The sequence below is a fragment of the Bactrocera dorsalis genome, chromosome 4, assembly GCF_023373825.1.
Source record: "Bactrocera dorsalis isolate Fly_Bdor chromosome 4, ASM2337382v1, whole genome shotgun sequence".
NCBI classification, from domain to species: Eukaryota; Metazoa; Arthropoda; class Insecta; order Diptera; family Tephritidae; genus Bactrocera; species Bactrocera dorsalis.
The window spans coordinates 16,211,480-16,235,331 of NC_064306.1; the positions used below are offsets into that span (position 1 = coordinate 16,211,480).

At 35.8% G+C, this 23,852-nt stretch overlaps 1 protein-coding gene across 4 annotated transcripts in view; it reads left to right on the forward strand.

Moving 5' to 3' along the window:
- Window positions 1-21,741, forward strand: part of LOC105222198 (6-phosphofructo-2-kinase/fructose-2,6-bisphosphatase 1) — a 58,558-nt gene extending 36,817 nt beyond the window's left edge. For 2 of the 4 annotated variants that reach the window (XM_049455781.1, XM_019988961.3), the window contains exons 2-7: window positions 8,284-8,586; window positions 8,665-8,741; window positions 8,804-9,036; window positions 9,401-14,970; window positions 15,134-16,904; window positions 17,009-21,741. In XM_049455781.1, coding sequence (XP_049311738.1) covers window positions 8,420-8,586; window positions 8,665-8,741; window positions 8,804-9,036; window positions 9,401-14,970; window positions 15,134-16,904; window positions 17,009-18,112 — 8,922 coding nt within the window. In that variant the 5' untranslated portion in view covers window positions 8,284-8,419 and the 3' untranslated portion in view covers window positions 18,113-21,741. The remainder of the gene's footprint in view (window positions 1-8,283; window positions 8,587-8,664; window positions 8,742-8,803; window positions 9,037-9,400; window positions 14,971-15,133; window positions 16,905-17,008) is intronic. The other 2 variants (XR_007422685.1, XR_007422684.1) reach the window with 2 other exon arrangements.
- The last annotated feature ends 2,111 nt before the right edge of the window (window positions 21,742-23,852 follow it).

Genomic DNA, 23,852 nt, shown 5'->3' on the forward strand with positions numbered 1-23,852 from the left:
TGACTCACGCGTGATCTGTCAAAAAAAGGCTATCGAAAAAATTATCTCTAATCCAACATACGTTACTTTCGATCAAAAGCTAGATTCATATTACTGATGTTTATGTCTTCAATTTGATGGTTTCAAGATAAAATCAAATTTTGAACGTGAAAAATATTTCATAATAATAAGAAAAGGAATTCAGAAGATTTACCGTAATTTTTAATGGGTTTAATAACATTATTTTAATTATATTGAAGGATGTGGTATTAAAGACTGTTATATAAAAATATTTCTAATGTAATGTCAAATTATATAAGTTGTTGTTAGCTTAAGGATTAAAGACATGTCCCGCCGCACAAGCAGTTTAGTTTTTTCGAGTCAAAGAAATTTAATGTTTTAATATTACTTCCATTTTGGTATGAATGGTGAACATTATTGCCTTAAAACGCCTAACATGAAAGTAACATAACAGTAAGTAATTAATTTAGCGACATACATTTACATACTTTTTTTTTCTCTGATGCCACAACGAAATTTTTCAAGCACTGTTTTTTTTTTTTTTAATTTTTCGAAGTTATCGGCAATAGTAGAAGTGGATGGAAAAATCGTATAAGGCTTTGTGGCACTCAAATATTTGTGTTGTTGTGTGATAAAGTTGACTCCCCAAAACACTTCTGCAACATTTTGAATGATTCCGTAGCTGTGATTCCATTGGCAACAAAAAAAAATTCAAACAAAGTCTTTTATTTCATGCTAAAATTTGCTAGTGACACTTTTCGATTCGTAAACGTACAGCTTTCAAACAATACACAATACTTTATACTCGAAACAAATTTAATTGAAAGAAATTAAAGTTTATGTCAGATTTTAATTAAAGTGTTGACCTTAATTTTATTCAACCATATTTTTTTCTTTAAAATTGGAAAAATTCCCAGCCAAGTTGATAAAATAGTGGCCACATTTACAACAGATCAGCTTAGAGAAAAATGCCTCTCTTTTAATTTCAAATTGCGTGGTCTGTATAACCATTTTAGTGAAAGCATACTGTGTTAGAAAAACTTCAAGGGAGTGCCAAATTTCCATATACTTTAAGAAGCCCATAATAACGCGGCTCAAGCATTCAGAAAATATAATTTTCAATTTTGACAGTGTGTTACGACATGAGATGTGAAATTTTTAAAGTAGGAAAAAATTCTGCACTTCCTAAAGACAAACATATGTATATGTAAGTATATTATAGTCTTTTTCTTTTTCTAAGCTCTATGGTCGTCGCCTTTGGATTATCTCTTTTAGGGATAACAATTAATCACATTCGTGAAGACATTTTGGTTGCTCATTAAAACAACTTTTGTTTTTGAGTTAATAATCAAGTAACACAAAATACAAAAAATACTTAACAGCGAAATATTATAGCACCGTATTTCTATTTCGCTGACGTCCTTTTATACATACAAATGTACTTACAGATTATATGTATGTACGTAGATATAATATACCCATATATTATTATAATTTTATAAATATACTTCTGATAACGCAGAAGGTTCTCTGCATTTGCAGACACAAAGAACACAATGCAAATGTAATGATATTGTAAATAAAGGTATACAACCTCTCACCTCTGTTATCAAACTCGTCTGCAATTGTAGCATGCATATGTATATAGTATTCACAAGAATTAATAAATATTAATGTATACGTCTATGTACATATATGGATGTATGTTCCCTACAGTCACAATTATGAAATGTTCCTAAATTATTGGTTTATTTTAGTTGGCACCTGAATAAACTCGTTGCCGTGCACTCTCTTTTTTGCATGTACGTACGTATGTACTTGTACGTGTATTTTGATAATCATTTAAGCCATACATCATGTGAGCAAATAGTATTCGCACATTAATCATAGCCGACATTTTACTAGTTAGCCTGCGAACAAATATCCGTAGTTTATTTACTAAGTTAATATGAGTGTTAACTATTAGCAAACGTCTGTCGCATTGTATGTATTTGTAGGAGCATATACTTACATAATATCTTTATTATAATGCGTTCAAACGGCGATGGTTTATCGGCAAAATATCTCTTGGTGTCACTCAGTGCGTTCACACGAGCGAACACAAGTCCAGCAGCTCTAGTGGAGTTTTTCTGTATTCCTTTTCATAAAATTTTCGCTAATGTTTGTGCGGTTCGGCTGCGCGACATTTGTTACTTGTTGCTTGTTACATAGTTAATTTGTATGTTGGCATGGTGGTCACAAACTTTGATTACAAGGAATTACCATGAATATAATAGAACAATATTTCGAATACCCGCTATTAATATGACGGGAGTTCCCTAATCCATCAGAATGTATTGAATACTTGCTAATAATATTTTCAATTTAGAAATTTAAATATATTTATTTTTTATATTTCTGTTATACTGTGCATATTACGTACTACAAAAAGTAGATAACAAAATTCAAATTTCCGAACGTAGCTTATTGTTATAACCATTTGAAACCGCGCGCCATTGGAACAATAAAAATAATTTCAAAAAGAAAAGGTTTGCTTAAATGCGTAGCAGCGAACTGTTACGAACAAGAATACAAAGACTGTCACCCGAGCACGAGCGGCACGGTCCCTTCTCGCCGAAAAAACACTCTCGCCCACAAAACAACGGCTTGGGCGACAAAAGAGTACATGTGTGAACTGGCACTTATTGCTTTTACTTTCCGTTCAGAATTAAAAATGAGTGTGTTATGATATTACATATCTTGTGTCTACATATGTTATCGGACATATACATACATACACTTCTAAGTTACTTTTAGCTTTATTTCAGATCACATTTCAGTTTCACTTGATAAGGTGAAAATTGCGACGAACAAAGGCTTAAAGAGAAAATGTATTAAAATAAACAGAGACTGCATTATTAAAATTAAAAGTTTTTTTTTGACAGAATGTAGAAGTTTTGCAAAAAGATTCTTTGTAACGACATACTGTAGCAAGACATGTACTCAGATAATTATGATCAGGCACAAAATAGAACGACAACTACGTTTTTTTCCATATAAAACTATTTTGAATTTCATCAGGCCATTTGATTCTAATTCATGCATAATTCAAAATGATTAGATCATTCAATTGATCATGGTTTCGACTAACTCCTAAACGTACATATGTACATATGTTTGTTCTCAATATTTTTATTTTTTTGTACTGTGTTTAGCTTACGGTTGTTTGTAACACCTAAAACTAATCAATATAGATATAGCGTTATATAATATATCATATATAAATGATCCACCCGTTAATGAGTTTATTTAGGCTATTTAACCAAATTTGCTGGGAAGAAGTTTTTCTAGCACATTTTCAAACACTGGAGAATAACGAAAGGCGCCATAATTCAATAAATAAAGACCTCCGAGACATTACATTTAACTCTCAAGATGGTACGGCTTTATAGGAGTTACTATCAAAATTGAACAATTGGGCGGCCCCGCCCACCTTTAGATGAAATCCTATATTTCAAAAACTCTTTGACCAATATCAACCAAATTGAGTGTATCGCTTATTATTCCACATTATTTTACTACGGAGTAAAAATGGGTGAAATCTTTAACCACGCCTACTTCTCATATGTATATTACAATTTTAAATTACAATACAGTATATACATACATCGCCAATGAAGTTGTCGAAGTAAAACTTTGCACAAAATGCATTTAAGGCATCTTGTCTCCAAAAATAGTCGAAATCATACAATAACTTTACAAGACCCCAGAAACCTCACCTAGCCAGCTTATTTTTTATTGAAAATATCGGCCAATCTTTGAGGAATCTTAATGAAATTCAGGAACCATTTTTTTCTGGAAATAATATTCTGTGATGCCAAAAATCCCCCCCTTACACCTAATATGTTAGAAAGATTTTTGAACTTCCGGCTTATATGATATGTGAATATAATATATGAGATACATTAAAGAAAGCGCTTTTAAAATAAATTTTTCGGATATGAAGCAATAAGTACTACTGAAATTAAGTGACATAGGTACACATGTTAGGTTAAGTTTCTTCGAATAATGCAGCGTATCATTTCAAAACCTCTTTGACCAGATGACGAAGTTAAAAAACTTTTCCGACCATATTTTGTATGAAAATTTCGTACTGCGGCAGTCAAGAGTAAACTGCCTTCTTCTTCTTCTTCACTGGCGTAGAAACCGCTTTCGCGGTTATAGCCGAGTTAACAACAGCGCGCCAGTCGTTTCTTCTTTTCGCAAGGTTTCGGCAATTTGAGATTCCAAGCGAAGCCAGGTCTTCTCCACCTGATACTTCCAACGTAGGGGAGATCTTGAAGATGTTGAAGAAGTCACACGAAAGAGAGTCGCCTTGTCTGAAACCTCGTTTGGTATCGTATGGCTTGGAGAGGTCCTTCCCGATCCTGACGGAGCTTTTGGTGTTGCTCAACGTCAACTTACACAGCCGTATTAGGGATACCAAATTCAAACATCGCGCAATAAGGGAGCTCCTGTTCGAGATGTCAAAGGCAGCTTTGGAATCGACAAAGAAGTGTCGATTCTGTTTTCAAGGATCTTTTCCAAGATTTGGCGTATGGTGAATTTCTGGTCAGTTGTTGATTTGCCAGGTCTTAAGCCACATTGATATGGTCCCATCAGTTTGTTGACGGTGGGCTTTAATCTTTCAAATAATACGCTCGATAGAACCTTATACGTGATGTGGAGGAGACTTATCCAACGGTAGTTGGTGCAGATTGTGGGGTCTCCAGACGGGTAATTGCTATTCGAACTTCTTCATGGTCGGGCAATGCAACGTCTGCTCCATCGTCATCGATTGGGGAATCGGGTTTGCCTTCTCTTGGCGTTATACTTTCACTGCCATTCAGCAGGTTGGAGAAGTATTCCCTCCATAATTTTAGTATGCTCTTAGCATCAGACACTAGATCATCTCTGGGGGTTCTACAAGGGTATGCTCCGGTCTTTAAACATTCTGTTAGTCGCCGCATATTTACGTAGAACTTTCGAGCATTACCCCTGTCGGCTAGCTTGTCAAGCTCTTCATACTCACGCATTTTGGAAATAGGCAGTCTTGAAATGCCGTCACAAAGTTCCCTTATACCGAATTGTTGACGAGTGCTCAGAGAGCAGGAGTGCAGTCGAGTAGAAAATCGATGTCGAACTTTCCTTGTGTTTGTTGACGTGCGTTTTTTGCTGCACAGAGGCGGGTAGAGGAACCTTGGCTGCAACAAGATAGTGGTCCGAGTCGATATTAGGACCTCGAAACGTATGCACGTCTAGAACACTGGAGACGTGTCTTCCATCTATCACAACATAATCGATCTGGTTGGTGGTTTTTTGATCCGGAGGCAGCCATGTAGCTTGATGTGTTTTCTTATGCTGGAATCTAGTACTACAGATAACTATATTTTGAGACCCGGCGAAGTCGATCAGCCTCAATGCATTTGGGGAAGTTTCCTCGTGGATGCTGAATTTACCGACTGTTGCGCTAAAGATACCTTTCTTGCCCACCCTGTGGAGCGACAGTACTCGCCGACGGAGTCTCTCCCACTACGAATCCTACACAGAACTTGCGCTCCTTTATATGGCCACCGTAGTAAATGCCACAAGGATCTACTCGCCTCAATCCTTGTCCCGTCCATCGCATTTCTTGGGCGGCGATGATGTCAGGCTTCACTCTAACGAGGACATCAACCAGCTGGACAACGGCACCTTCCCAATTAAGGAACCGGACATTCCAGGTGCATGCCGTCAAATCGTAATCCTTATTTCGTTTGCCATTGTCGTCATCAAAAGTGGGGCTTCTCTTCCAAGGCTTTTCATCCTCCAGACAGAGACTCGATCCTCCTGTCTTCTGCCGATTTGTTTTTATTTTAAGGTTGTCAGCACCACATAAATCTTGAGTTAATTTTGGCATACTCTGTATATAATTGCAATCTTGCGTTAACTTTGGGACAACCTTTACATGTTGAATTCCATTTTAATAATAAAATCATTTTGTATTAGTATATATTGTTACCTATAATGAAAAATAAAATATTCCAATTTTTTGTTGATAACGATTCACTATATCAAATTACGTATGTTCAAAATTTTAAGCTTCAGCGACAAGATAAAGCTTGGTTTTAACAAAAAATAATTTTTTTTTTTTCAATAAGAGTAGTTTCTATTTTATATCGTTTTTTCGTCTCTTGTGTTCCATTATTTCGCATTTTAAGTGACGGTATGTAGGTTTAACTGTCGGAAATTATCAATCTTGTTTGAATTTATGAATAGCTTACTGACAAGTTCTTAAGTGGATCCCGTTTTCAACTGATATTACTGAAATTTTAAAGAATATATGTATGTACTAAAAATCAAGAACAATTGGCGCCAGCGGTTATAGTTTTGTCCATATGTCGAATCTCGGCAAATATTTGCCATATCTAATCAAGCAATGAACCGATCGATCATATCGCCGAAAGAATCGCGATGATGCTAATATAATCATAAATCTGTTTAAACCTGATTAGGCACAGAGAAAATTACATTAGTCTAACAGTATGTTTTCTTCTTATTCTACACTAGAATATTAGAAATCACTTCGATATTTTCCGATTTCGATTTTATTTGCTTTTTATATCTCTAAAATATTTGATATAAATGTTGACATAATGTAGGCAACTTCATATCATAAAGTTCTACATATACTTAAGTGGTAGGATGTTATGTCCAGTTATTAAATTTAAAGCCATACAAGTTAGATTAAGGACTAGTACATACAAAGGTTATATAAATTTACGGTTTCTAGTATATATGCATATGTATTTAGGAAAATGATTATAATACTCACTGGTCACAGAATGGGGCTGGCAGATCGAGATGATTTCTGGTCATGTAGAAATGCGCGTCATGCGCGGCACCCTTAAGGATTACTACTTCTCATGAACTACTACGTAACACACCGCTTTTGACATCGCTAAAGACCTGACTGAACTGATTTATGCGTGGCGCACGAGCGTACCAGTCTAACTTAACCTAAGCTATTTTTACATAATCATACATAATAATGTACCATTTAAATAATTTATAAATGGTAATAAAGATGCCTCTTAATTCGCTGAACTATCTTAACTATAGTTATCATCGTTCCATCCACTGCGGTATTCGCCGTTGCAAATTCGCAAATAATTTTCCACAGAACCTTTCTCTCGAAAACTCGTAACGTCGACTTATCAGATGTTGTCGTCCATGCCTCTGCACCATATAGCAGGACAGGAGTAATGAACGACTTATGGAGTTTGGTCTTTGTTTGTCGAGAGAGGACTTTACTTATCAATTGCCTACTCAGTTCGAGGTAGCACCTGTCGGTAAGAGATATTCTGCGTTGGATTTCGAGGCTCACATTGTTGTTGGTGTTAATACCGGTTCCAAGATAAACTAAATTATCTACGACTTAGAAGTCTTATTGTCTTCCTTAGATTCAGATAAAGTCGATGTCCGATGCTAAATAGTTCCAGAAGGTTGCTAGGTCGCGTAACATAAATCGCGATAAACATAAATAGGTTTGCCAATCATCCACCGAAGCGGCGTGAGTTAGTTAAACAAATTTCTGTTGTGTACTTTAAGTTAATGGTTTTGGCTGATAAATCAGATATAACTGATAAGTAAATGCTCAGCAGCGTATAAGCTTGCATTGAGTATCGGTACATGGATTCAAAGGAGAAAATAAGGTGGCATAGCTTATTTAGTAGCGGTCATTAAGCCGATATGACCACAACCCTTCTTTACTATGTATTATGTCCTATTACCATAACGGAGATTTTTAAAGCAGAAATGACGGAAGTGGCATCACTGGTGGTAAAATATTGGCGTATTTGTCTATCCCTCACTGAATGAAGGTGTAAAATCCTACCTCTCTAACTTATCGAGTTATAGGACTGAATGAAATTTATCAAAGAGAAAGGGACCATAGAATCATAGTGCCATTAGCCATTTACTAACATATATTTTTGTAAAAATGTAAGAAATTTAATGTCATTCAATTTGTGATTTATTAAAGCGATTTCATTCATCTTTTTTCGTTTTATTTTAATGAAAATTTATATTCTAATAAAAAATATAAAGGATTATCTCTTTAAAAATTTTCTTGAAACTGTCGTTTGTGTATAAATTACTATGTATGTTTATGTGGGTGAAATCTAACAATTTAATTTTATAAAAATCTATAACCATTTGCATTAACTAATGTTTCATATTTTAAATAAAATCTTTCATTTAAATACTTTGTATATCTCATTTCAGAAAACTAATCATGTGAAGTATTGTATTTAATCTGATATTCCTAAATACTGTGGGTTATAAAAAAGTACAGCACAAAATCAGCAATTTAGAGTACACAAGTTGCAAGTCTTTTGTTGGATTGGCCATTGTTGCAAACATGTCAGAAGATAACGCTTATAAGGATGGCGACATCGTTTGGGTGAAACTGGGCAACAACTGGTGGCCCGGTGAAGTCACCGATGTGCATCGTCAGCCTGATGACCTTCTCAAACAACTAAAAAAGAAACCCTATTGCGTTGTAAAATTTTTCCAAGAAGATGCCTAGTCAGTATAATTATTCAAATTCAATTGTAAATAATGTTTCTAAATAACTGTATACATATCTTGTTCGTATATTTTTAGTGAATATATAAAGAGTGCAAAACAAATATTTCCTTTCCAATGCAACAAAAAAGATGAGTTTATTAAAAAGGGGACTGGTGAGTATACTAATTTGTTTTTAAAATTTCATTATGCACGAAATTATCTATTTTTCAAACAGCTTTATATAATGCCAAAAATAAATTTATGGAGAAGTTCCCCTCTGATGTGGAGACCGCTGAGCGTTTAACGCGTAAAACTATTGATACAGATTTGCTGATTATAAATGATCGTCCAGATAGCATTGTCAAGGCAATACTAGGACCGACTCTTACACGACGTAGTGACGATTATTACGACAATGAATATATACATAGTTCTACCAATGACTACAACAATAAACGCAGAAGTGGGGTAGGTTCAGAAAACTAACCACGTTATTTTAATTAGTTTAATTATTTCACTTCCAATGGAACGTAGTTACTTATCTCGGCAATTTCATATCATAATTCATTTTTATTAAAAAACCTTCAGAAAAAGAAACGCTCCAACGACTATTTTCGAAATTATGAAGGATACCTCAAAATATATTAAAAAAATTCTAATTGAAGTTATAGTCAAAATATCTCTTATCTATATTTATTTATAGGTTTAAAGTCTAGTAAATGTATACGTCGAAATTTAAATTCTATTTCTACTGACCATTTTAAATATCGCTCTTAAACTTTTTCATAATTAGCAGTTTTATTTTTTAAACTCTTTTTACTTGCATTTAAAGGATTCTGTAACAAAAATCCTCAACATTACACCGAAACGTACAACAACAACAACAACAAACCTTTCTCCAGATAAAGGAAAATCAATAATTTCACCGCATGTCACTTCAAGTTTCGTAACGAACCCGATTCCCAGCAGTGCAGAAACGAATTTTTATCGATGTAATTTGTGCGCTTTCTCTAGCCAGAGGCAAAACGTCATGATCTTACATCGACGGACACATAGCGGCACTGGCACGCCAACATCCGCACAGACGCCTTCAACATCCAATGCACGCAAGGTACCTTCGGCTACTATAACTTCAGAAAACGAGTGTAAGAGCTATATATCTACGATGACTTGGAAGCTTCAGTTACCTACAATATCTTCGAAATGCGAACGAAACTCTTTGAGCGAAGATGATGATCAAAAATATCCTGCAATACTCGACACCTCCACATTTCACATAGCAAAGTCCACAAAAAATGAAATCTTGTCACCGGTGAATAGTCGAAGCGTTAGTGGCACTAAATACAAGCCTTATCTGCTGGCCGGAAGCGAAAGAGCAAGTCGGTCTGCTGCTGCAAGCACGTCGCGTGAGAAAGCATACACATCGTTGCGTATTGATGCCGATGTAAAGGAAATTACTTTGCCCGACGGAATGCCGGTATCTTCCATAAAGGGAGAGCTTAAATTAAGTATTGAAGACGATACCACCGATAACTCATCGTCACACACGACAGAGGACATATTGAGATCATGTAGTCCGCGAAAGCGCAACTTTGATTCCGGTGAAATTATGGATAACAAATCCACCGAGTTGAAAAGTACGGCTGAAGAAATACGCCTACGGCTACTGGCCGACTGGAGCGACGGTGAAAAAGAGGATGAGTTGGTTGATGGTGTAAAACTGAATTTCAATCTGGAAACGCCTTCAAAGATAGAAACGCCACAATACAAATTAGATAAGTTAACAACAACCCCATCAATAGAAGTGAAAAGTGAAAACACTCCATTGGATTTGGCGACACCAGTATGCGCGACAGTAAATAACTTTGGTGCACAAACTTCGAGTCAGACTCAACATCAAAATCGTATTAGAAACATACCGAAGAAGGATCGACGTGACGCGGTATTAAAAGAATTCATAAATGACTATACTGTAGAGTTGCCTACAGTGGTTGATAATATGGAGAATATAAATTGTAATAGCAGCAGCAGCTCCGATTCAGTGGTTGTAGTTGGGGTTGTGCCGCCAAATTGTGGCGAAACAATTATTCTCGATGACAATACTGGCACGGATGGTGAAACAGAATTAACGGTTGGCAAAGATCGATTGATCAGAAATGAAGCATCGATAAATAATACACAATTCAATGATATATCAAAAGATACAAGTTCTGTTACGAGCGTAGTACAAGGAGAACACTTATCTGAGGAACATCAAAAAGAGTCGAATATTGAAGTGCCAGTGCCAATGAAATGCACTGATGTATCGACTAGCCAAAAGCAAGTGGATAAACTTGAAGATAAACATGAAGAAGAATTGCAGTCAAAGCAACATGAAAACGCAGAAACGCATGAACTTGAGGAAAATGTACAAAAAATATCGAAAGAAGAAATTAAACAAGATTTGAAGTCAGAAAGCGAAGATGTCAAGCAACCGAAACAAAAGTGTCGCGGAAAGGGGCAAAAATCAGATAAAGGGCTAAAGAATTCAGAGAAAGTTCTTAATGATAGTTTTGAAAATACAACATCAAATAAATTGGCAGAGGAATTGCCAAACGTACAAACTGCTCATGAAAAAGTAGAAGAACTTATGTCAGCGTCACCACAACGCTTGAAAGAAGAAGAACAACCTCACACCAGCGCTCCCGCGAACCCACGGGCCGATTGTTTTGATTTTCAAGAGGAAGAAGATGAAACTAGCAGCGATGCATTAAAATCTATAGCCGATTTCAAAAAGAAATATCTGTCCCCGGAGAAAGGACAAGACAAACCTCAGACTGATAATTACATATTGCCCGAAAGCGAACGACAACTTTCAACTGAGCAGAGGGATCAACAGTTGGCGGATGATATCGAAAAATTGCTTGAACAAACAACAGCACCCAAAATTTCTGAAGAGGCATCTCTTGGGGACATTTCGCCAACACAGTCTTTCTGCAGTAGCAAGGAGGAGTTGCCAGTTAAAGGTTTACCGATTAAAGAACGAGGCAAACGTATATTTAAATCTCGTAATCGTTCAAGGATTGAAGAGCTGCCTACATCAACAGCAGACAGTTCGGAAATTGTTCTGTCAGGGCAAGCAATTGATGCTGCTGGGACAAAAATGGATGAGAATTTAACGGTGACCGTTACCGAGCAAATCCAACTCGAGGAAAAAAATATGTTTAGTGAGAAAGTTGAATCGAACATAAAAGCAAATCAACAAAAAGAAAGTGACGTCGATGAGTATGAAAATGAAAAGCAATCTTTGACATTTACAGCACCTGCTTTAGGAATGAATGTTGTAAAAACGAATGATTTTCAAGTAATGGAACAAGATAAAGAGAATGAAGGAAATGTCGAAATCGTGCGGCTCGATTCCATCGAGGAAACAACTGTATTAAAAGTTAAAAATTTAAAAAATGGTTCATTGGCTACTCCTACTACGACGATGGAGGTCTTACATTGTGCAAGCTTGGAACAAAAGAAATCCGCTATTATAGAAACTAATGAAACACTTTTATGTCCAACAGATACAGAGATATGCAATCGTGATGATTTACAATTCTCAAAGCAAAATATTGAAAACACAGAACGAAAAAACGGATGTGATACCGAAAATTTAGAGCCAATTATGGCGGACAATGTTAAAGAAACTGAACATTTTCCACCACATGAGAATATTGAAGATGAACTGAAGACACTAAAAGATCATTACAGTACTGCCGACAATACCGCAGATTTGGAGGATATTCAAGAAATTTGCGATATACCCACGAGTGAGGACAGAACTACTATCTGGGAAAAAAGTGTAAATCTAATACTACACCCGAAACAGAATATTACACCCGCAACAGAAATGATAAATGAAGATATTAGTAATGATTTAAATATTCTACTACCCACAACGACATTGTCTAATATACATAGTGAAATAAATTTGATGGATGCATGTACAGCTGAAAACAAAGAACAATCTGAAGTCACAGACATAGAGCACCAGTTAAATAATGATGATAAACCGTTGGAACAAGAAACGGAGAATTCTTTAGCTGTAAATATAAAGAATAATATAGTGGAGGAACAACAACATGACGTCATGTTGTTAGGTGAAGAAGTGCTACAAAGCCGTCTCACTTCGCCAACTGATGACAACAGTTCAATTTGCATTTCTGAAACGGGTGCAGAGTTTGGATCGCCCACCTCAATGTTAGACGATGAGCGTTTGCCAACTTTGACTGACAGGCTGATGACACCCACCGAAGGGTTGGTAGAGACAACACCTTCACAAAACGAAGATGCAAAAACACTATTGGAACAAGAAATAAATATTGTAGGAGGAGATGAAGTAAACGATAGGCAAAACAAAAATATAGAATCAATAGACGAAGTGCTTGTACCCTTGGTTGGGAGCAAAGAAGATTCAGTAACTAAAAACCAGAAAATATTAGGAGTTGTAGTACAGGAGAATGACAATGAAACACATACACATGTTGTGGAAGAATGCGATGGAAATGCTAAAGATGAAAACTCTGGACTCGTAGCAACAAGCGTACAAAAGAAGAACATAGAATTTGTATTGGAAGAAGAGGAGATTTCGAGAGAGGAAAAGAAGAATAACCACGAAACAAACGATGGCAATGAGCAGGCTACAAGTGATGTGAATAACTCTCTTATTGAACATGTGGAAATTTCCGAAAACAATAAAAATGATGAGTCAAATATATCAGAATGTAATAATAGTGTAGTTGATACAGTGCGTGCTGAAACCGATGTAACTCATTTAAATCTTGTAGAAACTGAAACTCCTGAAATACAAAACCAAACGGAAATTGGTGTAGTGGCGCGTGAGGCACAGCAGAAAGAAACTGAAGAAGAAAAAGATGCAGGAGATATTGTAAATAATGTTATTAAAGAACAAAATGAAGATAACGAAAATCCATCTAAGGAGGAAGACAACATTGTCGAAAATAAATTAATTGAAGATCAGTTGCAGATTGAAAACAGGGGAAAACAAGAAGACAACAAAACACTAAGCACGGATGTTTTAAGTAATGAAGTGTCTAATGAAGAATCAGCTAAAGTCATTGAGTACGCACAGCATGAGGAATCCGATGCAGATGACGATTTCATCGAGAGTCCACCTCATGAGCCCCTTTCCGGACATGAAGGGGAAGGTGATACAGAAACATTTGCGACAAAACCAAAATTATTAAATAAAACACATAAGTGGCGTGCAACATCGAATTCATCGGGCAACTCACCAAACTCATTTTCTGAATTTACCAAAGATACAACCAGTAGAAAACGACATACCCGAACGTCGAAACAACAACAAGAAAAATCTAATGATTTTATGACAGAGCTAGATTTAACAGATTTAAATGACAAAGATAATACGACGATATGTCAAAACCAACGAAAATCAACGAAAGTTGCAAAACGAGCGCAAAAAGAAACAGATACAAAAAATGATGACGTCGTTGTTGAAGCCAAAGCAGAAAAACAAGATGCTGTCGCCGATCAAATTGGAGTTAATCACCTGAATATAACAACTCAACAACCACACAATGAAAACTCTGATCCCACATTGGTCGTTTTGTCTACCGATACATATGCTAATCCACAACCAGGCGAGCAGGTTAATGAATTACCAACTGGCCAAGCTGCCATTAATCCCTTGCCTGCAGTAAAATCTGGATTTTCTCGCAAACGACGTAGCGCGACAAAACCAACTCCTCGGCGTAATGCGGTCGCGGCCAAAAACTACGTAATGGAAGAGAACGATGTAAATAACGAAGAAGAGGGCATACAGCATCTGAAGAGTAGAAAATTGGAGAGCCCAAATATCATCAATACAAGTATTGAAACTATGGAAGTAGCCGAGGAGATAAAAACTACGCCAAATGAGATAAACTACGAAGATGAAAATAAGAGTAATTATATGAAGGAATTGGAGGGATCAGAAGAAACCGTCGAATGTAATGATAATGAACCAGCAGACTCTCTTATAATAGAGGATGACCAGTGCATAATTGAAGAAGTATATCTAAATGATACAGTGTCAGTGCAACAAATAGCTATAGAGGAATCGCCAGATAATAGTACCACCAAAGATGAGAACACTGCAGAAACAACAGTCTCTGAGTTAAATTCGTTTCATCCTATTGATGTACCCAACGCAGTGGAGTATGTGAATTACTCTTCAATTGAAAATCAACAACCGATCGAAGAGGTAATAGTAGGAGCTACCAACATAGTGGAGACAGCCACGGACATTGACTCACTACGAAATATGGACGAGGGCTCAAATATTGCAAATGAGACGTCGAATAAGCGGCTGGTGCCTGCCATTAATCCACATCCTAAAGCAGATAATACATGGTGAGTGTATATGTATAAGTACTTATGTAGTAAGAAATGTCATATATAAGTATTAGGGCATCAACTACAAATCGTTTATGAACACTGATTATTATTTTATTACTCCTTTTAATAACTGAAATATACAACATTTTAAACATTGTCCTTCTTGATTTTTTTACAGTATCAATATTTCTCCTATGGAGAAGGTTCGGATCAACGTAGATGTCGCCAATCCACTTTCCACACAAATAGCAAATATTTTAGCCACAAAATCTGCAACTAGTGCAACATTAACAGCAACAAAGCAAAGGAAGTCCAATCTCGAAGAATCTATACCATCATTTATAATCGAGCGACCAGGACAGGGAGTGGTTTCACATCAACAACAACAACATGCATCATCTTCCGGTTTAGAGTTTATTGGCGAGCAAGATGCCGTTGCACACGTTCAGCAAATGTGCCCCCAGGTTAAAATCACCCGAAAAGAAAAATTGATTGAAGTAGCGTCAGCAGCTACCGTGGTAGAACAGGAAGAAGTTGGAGCACCTTCCAATGCTATGTTCGACATCAGCAATATGCCTATAGTGCTTGGTAATGAACATTTTATGTCAGCACAGGGTGATATGCAAATTGTACTGACGTCATCTGCAGAAACAGAACAGCATTTAGGTTCAGACGGCCCACAGATTTTACAACAACAAATTATTCAACCTGCATACAGAACGACACAGCAAGTTTCTCAGCAACGGCAACGCAAACGATCCACAAGTCAACAGCAGCAACAAACGAGCACCGTGGGAGGTAATAAACACGGTATAATTATAATTAAGGCGGCGCCGAGTGATTTGATAATACAACAGACACCTTCAGTTCAAGTGACCCAATCGCAATCGCAGTCGGTTGCCGGTGGTGCCACCCAACAATTCTCTACATCTTCCACCGACACAATGACCACATATAATCTCGGTTCCGGTGTCACCTTGCGTCCAATAGCTGAACCGAAACAAAAACAACAGCAACGCCAACAACAGCAACTTCAGCAGAAGCAGCAACAGACTGGTAACAAGACAAAACCTGCAGCGTCCTCATCAACTGGTGGCCGCAAACACGCTGGCAATACAATAACATTGCCAAGTAGTATTACGGTGAAGCATCGTCAACAAAAAATTTCAGAGGATCAAACAAATGCAGTAGACAGCGCAGTAGCAGCTAATGAGCAACAATCGCAACTAACTCCATCGACAAATGTTAAAGGTCAGAAGTGTAATCATCCAACGAACTCAAGACGCTCACAAAGTCAGTCGCAGATTCAGCAACGTCGATTAACTGCTACGGCGAGCAATTTGGGGGAACTTCAGCAAAAAGAGCAACAACTATCTACTAGTGACGATTGTGCGTCGCTAAATAGACGATTAAGTCACTCGGAAGGACATGCGCCACCACCCGCAAAAATATCCCGAAGCACCGCCACTGGCTCATCTACATTCGACAACCACAACGAGCCAACATTTGCTGCAACGGCGGAACAACAACTTTTACAACTGCAGCAGCAACAATTACAACAACAAGCAGTACAATCTCCGACGACGACGCAGCCACCGCCACTACATCCGCTGCACAATCGCAAACAACGCCATTCATCTCAACAAAATCGACGATTGAGCACAAAAGCCGAGTTGTCAGCGCAAATGTGCTTGCAGGAACAAGCCCAGCAGCAGCAGCAACAACGATTACAGTCAACGCAGATGGTATTGTTGGATCAACAGCAGCAACAGGGTTTTGAAGAGCAACAACAGGAGCAGCACATGACTGCAGTTCATATAGCAGAGTTAGCGTCGGAATCGCCGTCAGCTGAAATTATTCCAGCGGAATTTGAAGCGATACAAATGCAAGAGCAAGTGCCTGAGGTCTACACCGAAGAGATTTTAGCTGAAGAATTTGAAGCGAATGAGGTAAGTGAAAAATTAAGATGTGATTTACATTGTATTTGCATGTATTTAATAATAACTAAGCTACATATGCAGATATTGTAATATATTTTTTAAATATTTTGCAGCATACACCATCGGTAATAGCCGTGCCGGCACAGTCAGTACCAGGCTACCCCGACACGCTATTATTATGTCGAAAAGTAGGTGAGGAGTGGGTCCCGATAGTTGCTCAGCCTTACTACTATACACGCTGTGACCAACAATTAAGGCCCATACCAAAGGAAGTACTTATCGGACACCCGATATTGACGCCGAATGCAGATAAAACACCAGATTTCCATACCGCCGAAGTAGAAACGGAAGATGTACAGACGGCCGCTGCTAATGAAGCGTACAAAGGAGAGACAGGAGTTACCATTTTAATTGGCTCTGAATTAGTACATATGGAATGGGATCAGTTTTTGGAGGTTATGCGTTCAACTGATGATTTGTTTGATTTGCGCGATCACCTTGGACGCGTATTCCAGCTGACACGGGATGCATTAGATACCCTACAACAGGATGTTAATTTGCAAGAAAAATTTCGGCAACTACAGCAGTTGTTGGAAGAACAACAATTAGAAGAGCAGCAGCAACTTGAGCAACAAGAGATGTTGCAACAACAATTCATACAGCAGTTGCAAACAGTTACAGTTGCTGGAGATGAAGGATTAGAAGCTGATATCATACCATTGTTACAAATAGACACATCGCAAACGTTACAGCTTATAGGGACGGATGACGGCAGTCTTATACTTCAATCAGCTCTGACGCAACCACCACTTTCTCCACCATGCACGCGCCCTGCGCTTACAAATGCGACAAATGCGCTGCTAAACCAAACGCCCATCATGTCACCGCTGGAAAAGCCATCTACAGCGGCTAATACAGCTTTGATAGCCGAAAATTCGGGACAAAACATCGACCTGTCCTCAGCAACAACAGCCGACCATCTGGGAGCAGGTGGTTTTATTGCGTCCGATTCAGGGGGTGGCATGCCAAGTTTGGGCGATAGTCTGGCTGTTATAGGAGTTGTGCCCACACAACCTACACTGCTGCCCACCACCGTAACCAATCCAGCGATTGCGCCTCCAAAGTCTGATTTAATACCGAACATGACAACGGCTGCCCAAATGCACGCGCAATACCGACATGCGCAGCGTGCAATATACAATGATCCTGGGAGTTAATATTGCCCAAATATGCTCTATTTAGACAATGTGAACAATGGTCTATTAGGGGATGTGCGAAGGTCGGGAAATACTGCAGTCGAAGTGGGCGTTGGTACTACTGTGGAAGGTGCGGGCGCTGTTGGCATGGGGATGGATGAAGTGCATGAAATGAATGATGTGAATTTGGATACAAATGTGGTAGGTTTTAACGAACATTACTTTTTCAATTAGAGTTCCATCACACATTTACCAAACACTATTTAATGCAAACATTTCCCATATGTTTCTAACAAATCTTTTATATAGTATATAGTAATGGCTATTTAGTGTGAAATTTAGTTGTAAAATAGAGTTACATTAACATTATTATCAGTGTATGAGTGTATATTGTAAAAAGCTGTAAATTCGCTTTACTTTTATTTTTATAAAATTATAAATTTAGTTTGCTATAGTTAATATGAGTATTACATTGTTTGTGTAAGTTGGCATTGAGGTAAATCAAGATAGTTTTTATCAGTTCATGTCAATGCCGTACACATTCTCTCAAATTTTGCTTTCAACTCTCTACTGCCTGTTGACGATAACTTGTTTCCCACGGTACAATAACTTACGCATATGTTGCTCTACTGAGCTGCTCTGTAATGTGGATCTGGAAAAGAAATGCGTTGCGATAGACAATCGTCCTTGTGTGTTACAAACGACGAATTTGTTCGAATGCGTATGATTTTGCAACACATTACACAGTAATTCCTTGTTTTCATTTCGTAAGTTATTCTTAATCAAATCCCATTATTTACAGCACTAAATGTACTCGAATAGGTTTGTAAAAACATGTGTTTACATATGCCAGCAAATAAAAATGAAGAGAAATAAGAAAAATCCGAATTTTGTACTGCTACAGAATTCGTTTCGAATTATTGCAATTTTTAAATTTATAAGCTTCTACTGTATTCATAAGAAATTATAATTACGTTACACACCCCAAATAGTTTTCTTAATTTGTGTAACTAATTATAAGAATAATATGTATTATTTAAAGTTTGTTATATGAGAAACTTAAATCATTTTCCGAACTCAAAAGATTATGAACCAATAAAAAATGCTGTTACACAAAAAATCATATTTTTTTTTAATCAAGCTTGTATCGTAAATATATTTACATCTCTTATTTCATAGTGTGCATTTTCCTAACGATAAGGTTTCGTAATTTAGAACATTTGAAATCCGACATCAAATCTTTTTAAGTTTTTGTTTTAGAAGCGTTCACATGGCAAACTGGGAAGTATTAGCTTGGATTGCTTTCCCCACAGGATTGATAAAATAATGTCGGTTTAATCGATATGATTTGATATAAGTGACTATGTGTTTTGTATGCAATTAGTTTTGTTGAGAGTCATTTAAAAGGAAAGGTAATTGTGCTACAGATTGATTATATTTGGAACATTTTCCCAAACTAATCACGCACAACTTATCATCAAACGACCCATCGCTGGTGCTTGCAATTATGTGTGTCAAGTGACAGAGGTGGATTTGATATAATGTAATCTTATTAAACTTTTGTTCCACCCGAGGTGGAGTAGTCCATGGAACTCATAGGTTGGGTCGCCAAAATAACATATCTTTACTGGATATAGTAACGGTAGAGTATTGTAAAATACTACGATTCGGTTCATTTTATACTCATGCAAGTTTTGTGGTTCATATCAATTTGTATGTATTTAACATTTCATTTTGTAACTATTGCCCTATTATTTTCAATACCTAATTCGATTCCTCGTTGGCATAGCGAAACCAATGTAGTGCGATAAAGAAGTTAATTCTGAACACAAGAAAAGTTAACAGACTTTTATATCATTAGTTGATTGTTTAATAGAAATATTGTAATGTAGCATATACATACTTATGTATTTCTGAGTGCGGCAGACAGGCAACGTCAGACGTTTTCTCTTTAATATTAGTTTTTATAAATATCGCTTTCAAACCATAGATATCTTCCAGTAATTTGCAATTTATATTTGATTTAAATTTTTTAATGCCTAGAAAAGTTAGATCTTTAACGTTAATAGTTCTAAACTCAATCTTTGTATGTACATATCTGTGTTAAATTCTCAGAAAATAAGGATACTTTTATATTTATAACCTTACATGTAAGTATATACAGTTTTGTTCATGAAAATAGATGCTTATTTTTTATAAGTACAATATATCGTGTAATTTGTCCGTCTAATATTGTTACTTTGCTCTTTCCTCCACAATTCTTCGTATTGAATTTTTTAGCAATCAAAAAATGCCTCTGAGGTGGACCCTTACTTATTGCAACTCTCTATAGGCTTTTTCTAATTTATCGATTATTAACTACAATCACTACTATATGAATAGTTTCTTTTTCAGAAAATACAAAAGTACGTCATAAAAAAGATAGACGAAGCATAAGTAATATAATTATTTCGTTTTTATTATTTGAGGGGTCTATTTTACCAAAATCCTCGAGTTTATTTGACAGTTTATGTTAGAAAAGATCTTTAAATATAAGAGCTGTTGCACCACTATTTTCAGGAACACAAACTGTATATGTATGTCGCTATATTACGTTGCGTTTTGTTCAACAATTTAATGTCCTTTTTCACATTACTTACAAAAGTAGATTTATGCTAAACTTTTTTCTATTTATATATATTTTTATTTCTTTTTCTATGTTTTATCTTCTCGCTTCTTTTCACACTCATACACTAGCAGCTTTACATACGTAGCCTCTCTTAGCTGAGCATATCGGTGATCTAAAGAAAACAAGGTTTTCTCATACAAAACCAGTTTAAACAACAAGGACACAATTGTAGTTCTTCTTTAATAAATAATTATATTTTTACTGCATATACATATACATTTGTATAAATAAGCTTTTATAATTTTTAAGATTTGCTATTTTAGTTAATGTTGAAATTCTCTAAATTATTGTAAATTAGAATTTTGATAAGCTTTTTCACTCACAAAAAAATAAAATAATATCAAAACCGAAATGAAGTTAAATTTAACGGAGTTGATGCCCCAAACCAAAACTAAATCTAAAACAAATAAAAATGTTATATCAAATACCTTATAATTATTGTAAAATTATAATGAAAAGGTATTGCTAATATTTTAACTCAATGTAATTAGCTTTTAAGTACAATATAAAATGAACTACTCTCTTAGGTTTATGTACAAAGGATTGAAACTTATGATTCGTTAATAGTAGAATGAATAAATACAAACATACTTATATAATGTGTATTAGTTTGATTAAGAATAAAGTAAAATACTGAACAGCAACTAAACACACACAACGAAAATCCAATTGTGTATATAAAAATAAATTGTATGTAAAATGTGACAAAAAAGTTTTAATTGCCTGCATTCGTTGTGCTTAATATTGTCAACAAGCATACGTGGAAATGCAAATAAATTGCAATGGCGCTATTAACGCTGCCATTTATAAGGGGCAATAGCAAGCAAAAAAGTAATAAGGAAAGTATTTGTTGTATGTGTAAAATTATGTAGTTTAAATTAAGGTAATATTTAAAGCAAATTATATATTAAACATACATATATACATAAATGTATAACCCTCGACATACAAACATATAATAAAACGATTATACTAAAATGAACGAGTATTTATTTGATACATATGTATAAATATGAATTTCAATTGATAATAAATTAGCCGTAATTTACGTGTTTGCTTCGCTGGGTCTGTAAGTAAACAACACATTTAAAATCATATGTACATATACAAATTACGTGTTACGTTTTCTCCGGGGTTATCTCCTAAACTACTTAACCGATTTTAGTAAAATTTAGCACACAGTGTCCAGTTTGATTAAATTTAAAAGGTAGGGTAATTTATATCTGAATTAAAAGTAAAACAATTCATAAATAAAAGGCATATTTCGCAGCATAAGCATGTTTTCAAAATTAAAAAAAAAATCAGTAAAATGCGAAATGGAAAATTAATTATTTTTTTTCATTGACAAACATTTGTAAGATTCATTTTCAGAATTAAAGTTCAAGTACAATCCCTTCGATTCTTATACCGGCAATTACGTTTTTGCCTTTATTCGTAAATAATATTCCCAGTGTATTAAATAGTTTATGGAAGTTATGGTATTTAATGTATATCATAGCCATAGCATTGCATTATTTAATCTTCTATAAGATAGATTATTAGTGATTGTTGCTAATGAACAAGGTGATCTTTTTTCTTGGACGCACTATGTGCAACCGGTAAGACTTCGAGTTCAATCCTTTGGATTCTCAAACCGGAAATAATGTTTTCGACCTACTAACCTACCAGACTAACTTATTAAATATGGTACATAAATACATAGATTATTATAATAATAGTTAATGTATACCCAGAGCCGTAGAGAGAAAACCGGGACTCGGGGGGGATTAGGGCCCCCTGATCCATCCATTTTTTTTATTGTATATTACATTATTATAAGGTATGTTCCAAAGTAGACAGGACTTAAAAAAAACAGAACAAATGGTTTTTTCCTCAAAATAAATTTATTTTATTCAAAATAGTCTCTTTCTGCTTCAGTACAGCTTTTTGCACGGTCCAAAAGCATGACGAACGAGTGTTTTAGCTCATTGGCCGGTAACCATTTTTCTGAAACGGAAAACTCCCACAAAATGCCATTAAACGAAAAAAGTGACACAGCTAAGCTCCTAAGTAAGTTATAAAACTGTAGTTTGGCACAGGGGGTCACAGTAGCAAGGGGATTTGTGGGCTAAAATTTGAAAAAATGGGTGGAGCTCCACCATCTAATAGGTTTATTGTACATATCTCCTAAACCACTAAAGATACAACATTAAAATTAGCTTAAAGCAAATGTGACACCTCCCTTTAAGTAGAATCCTATGTTACAGAGTAAAAATTAGTTAAATCGGACTACAACCACGTCTACTTCCTATATAACACAATTTTAAAATTCATTTGATTCTTTTACTTTCGAATATACAACGCTTATAACCAAACGTTGTCCAAATCGAACCAAAACTGTTCCAGGGGACCTATTTTGTATCTCGATTCGTAAATGTATTCTATTCGAAATTCGGATCTACTTTATAATTATGCAAAAGTTGTACCACCCTGTGCCAGAATAAATACGTACAATTTTCGTTTTCTACAACTCAAACTCAAAACTAACGAATATTTTATTCGAAAATTGGCTTGAAAATCCGAAAATCGAGTTATAGGATATAAAAAATCCGAATTCGAGTAAATTTTTTTTTCGAATCGAGTTACAGAATAGGTCCCCAGTCCCTAGGTACGAATATGTGGATCCCAGTGCCTATAATTGACTTTTTACTGAAAATATCGGTGAGTGTCTTTCCTGATAATAGTAAATTAAAAGTGGGTAGAAACTGGTAAATACTTCCCCTAGCGCCCATATACCTCATTTGCAGATTTTTAAACTTCTGGATGGTTTTATACCGAATTTATCGGGCAATATGTGAGTTATCTTAATAAAATTGATAGAGGGTGTTTTTTCCAGAAACAGTGCATGTAAGTGCTGAGCATAAATACAATTTATTGAAAACGTGCTCTACACTCCATATAAGTAGCTTTATGTAACATATCTGAAGCTACTAAAACGGCTTTAACCTTTGCAAGTTGCAAGAGTATGAAATGTTCGATTATGTCCGAACTTAGCCCTTCCTCACTTGTTTCTTGTTAATTTCTAACTATAAAAATACAATTAAATAAGCACAC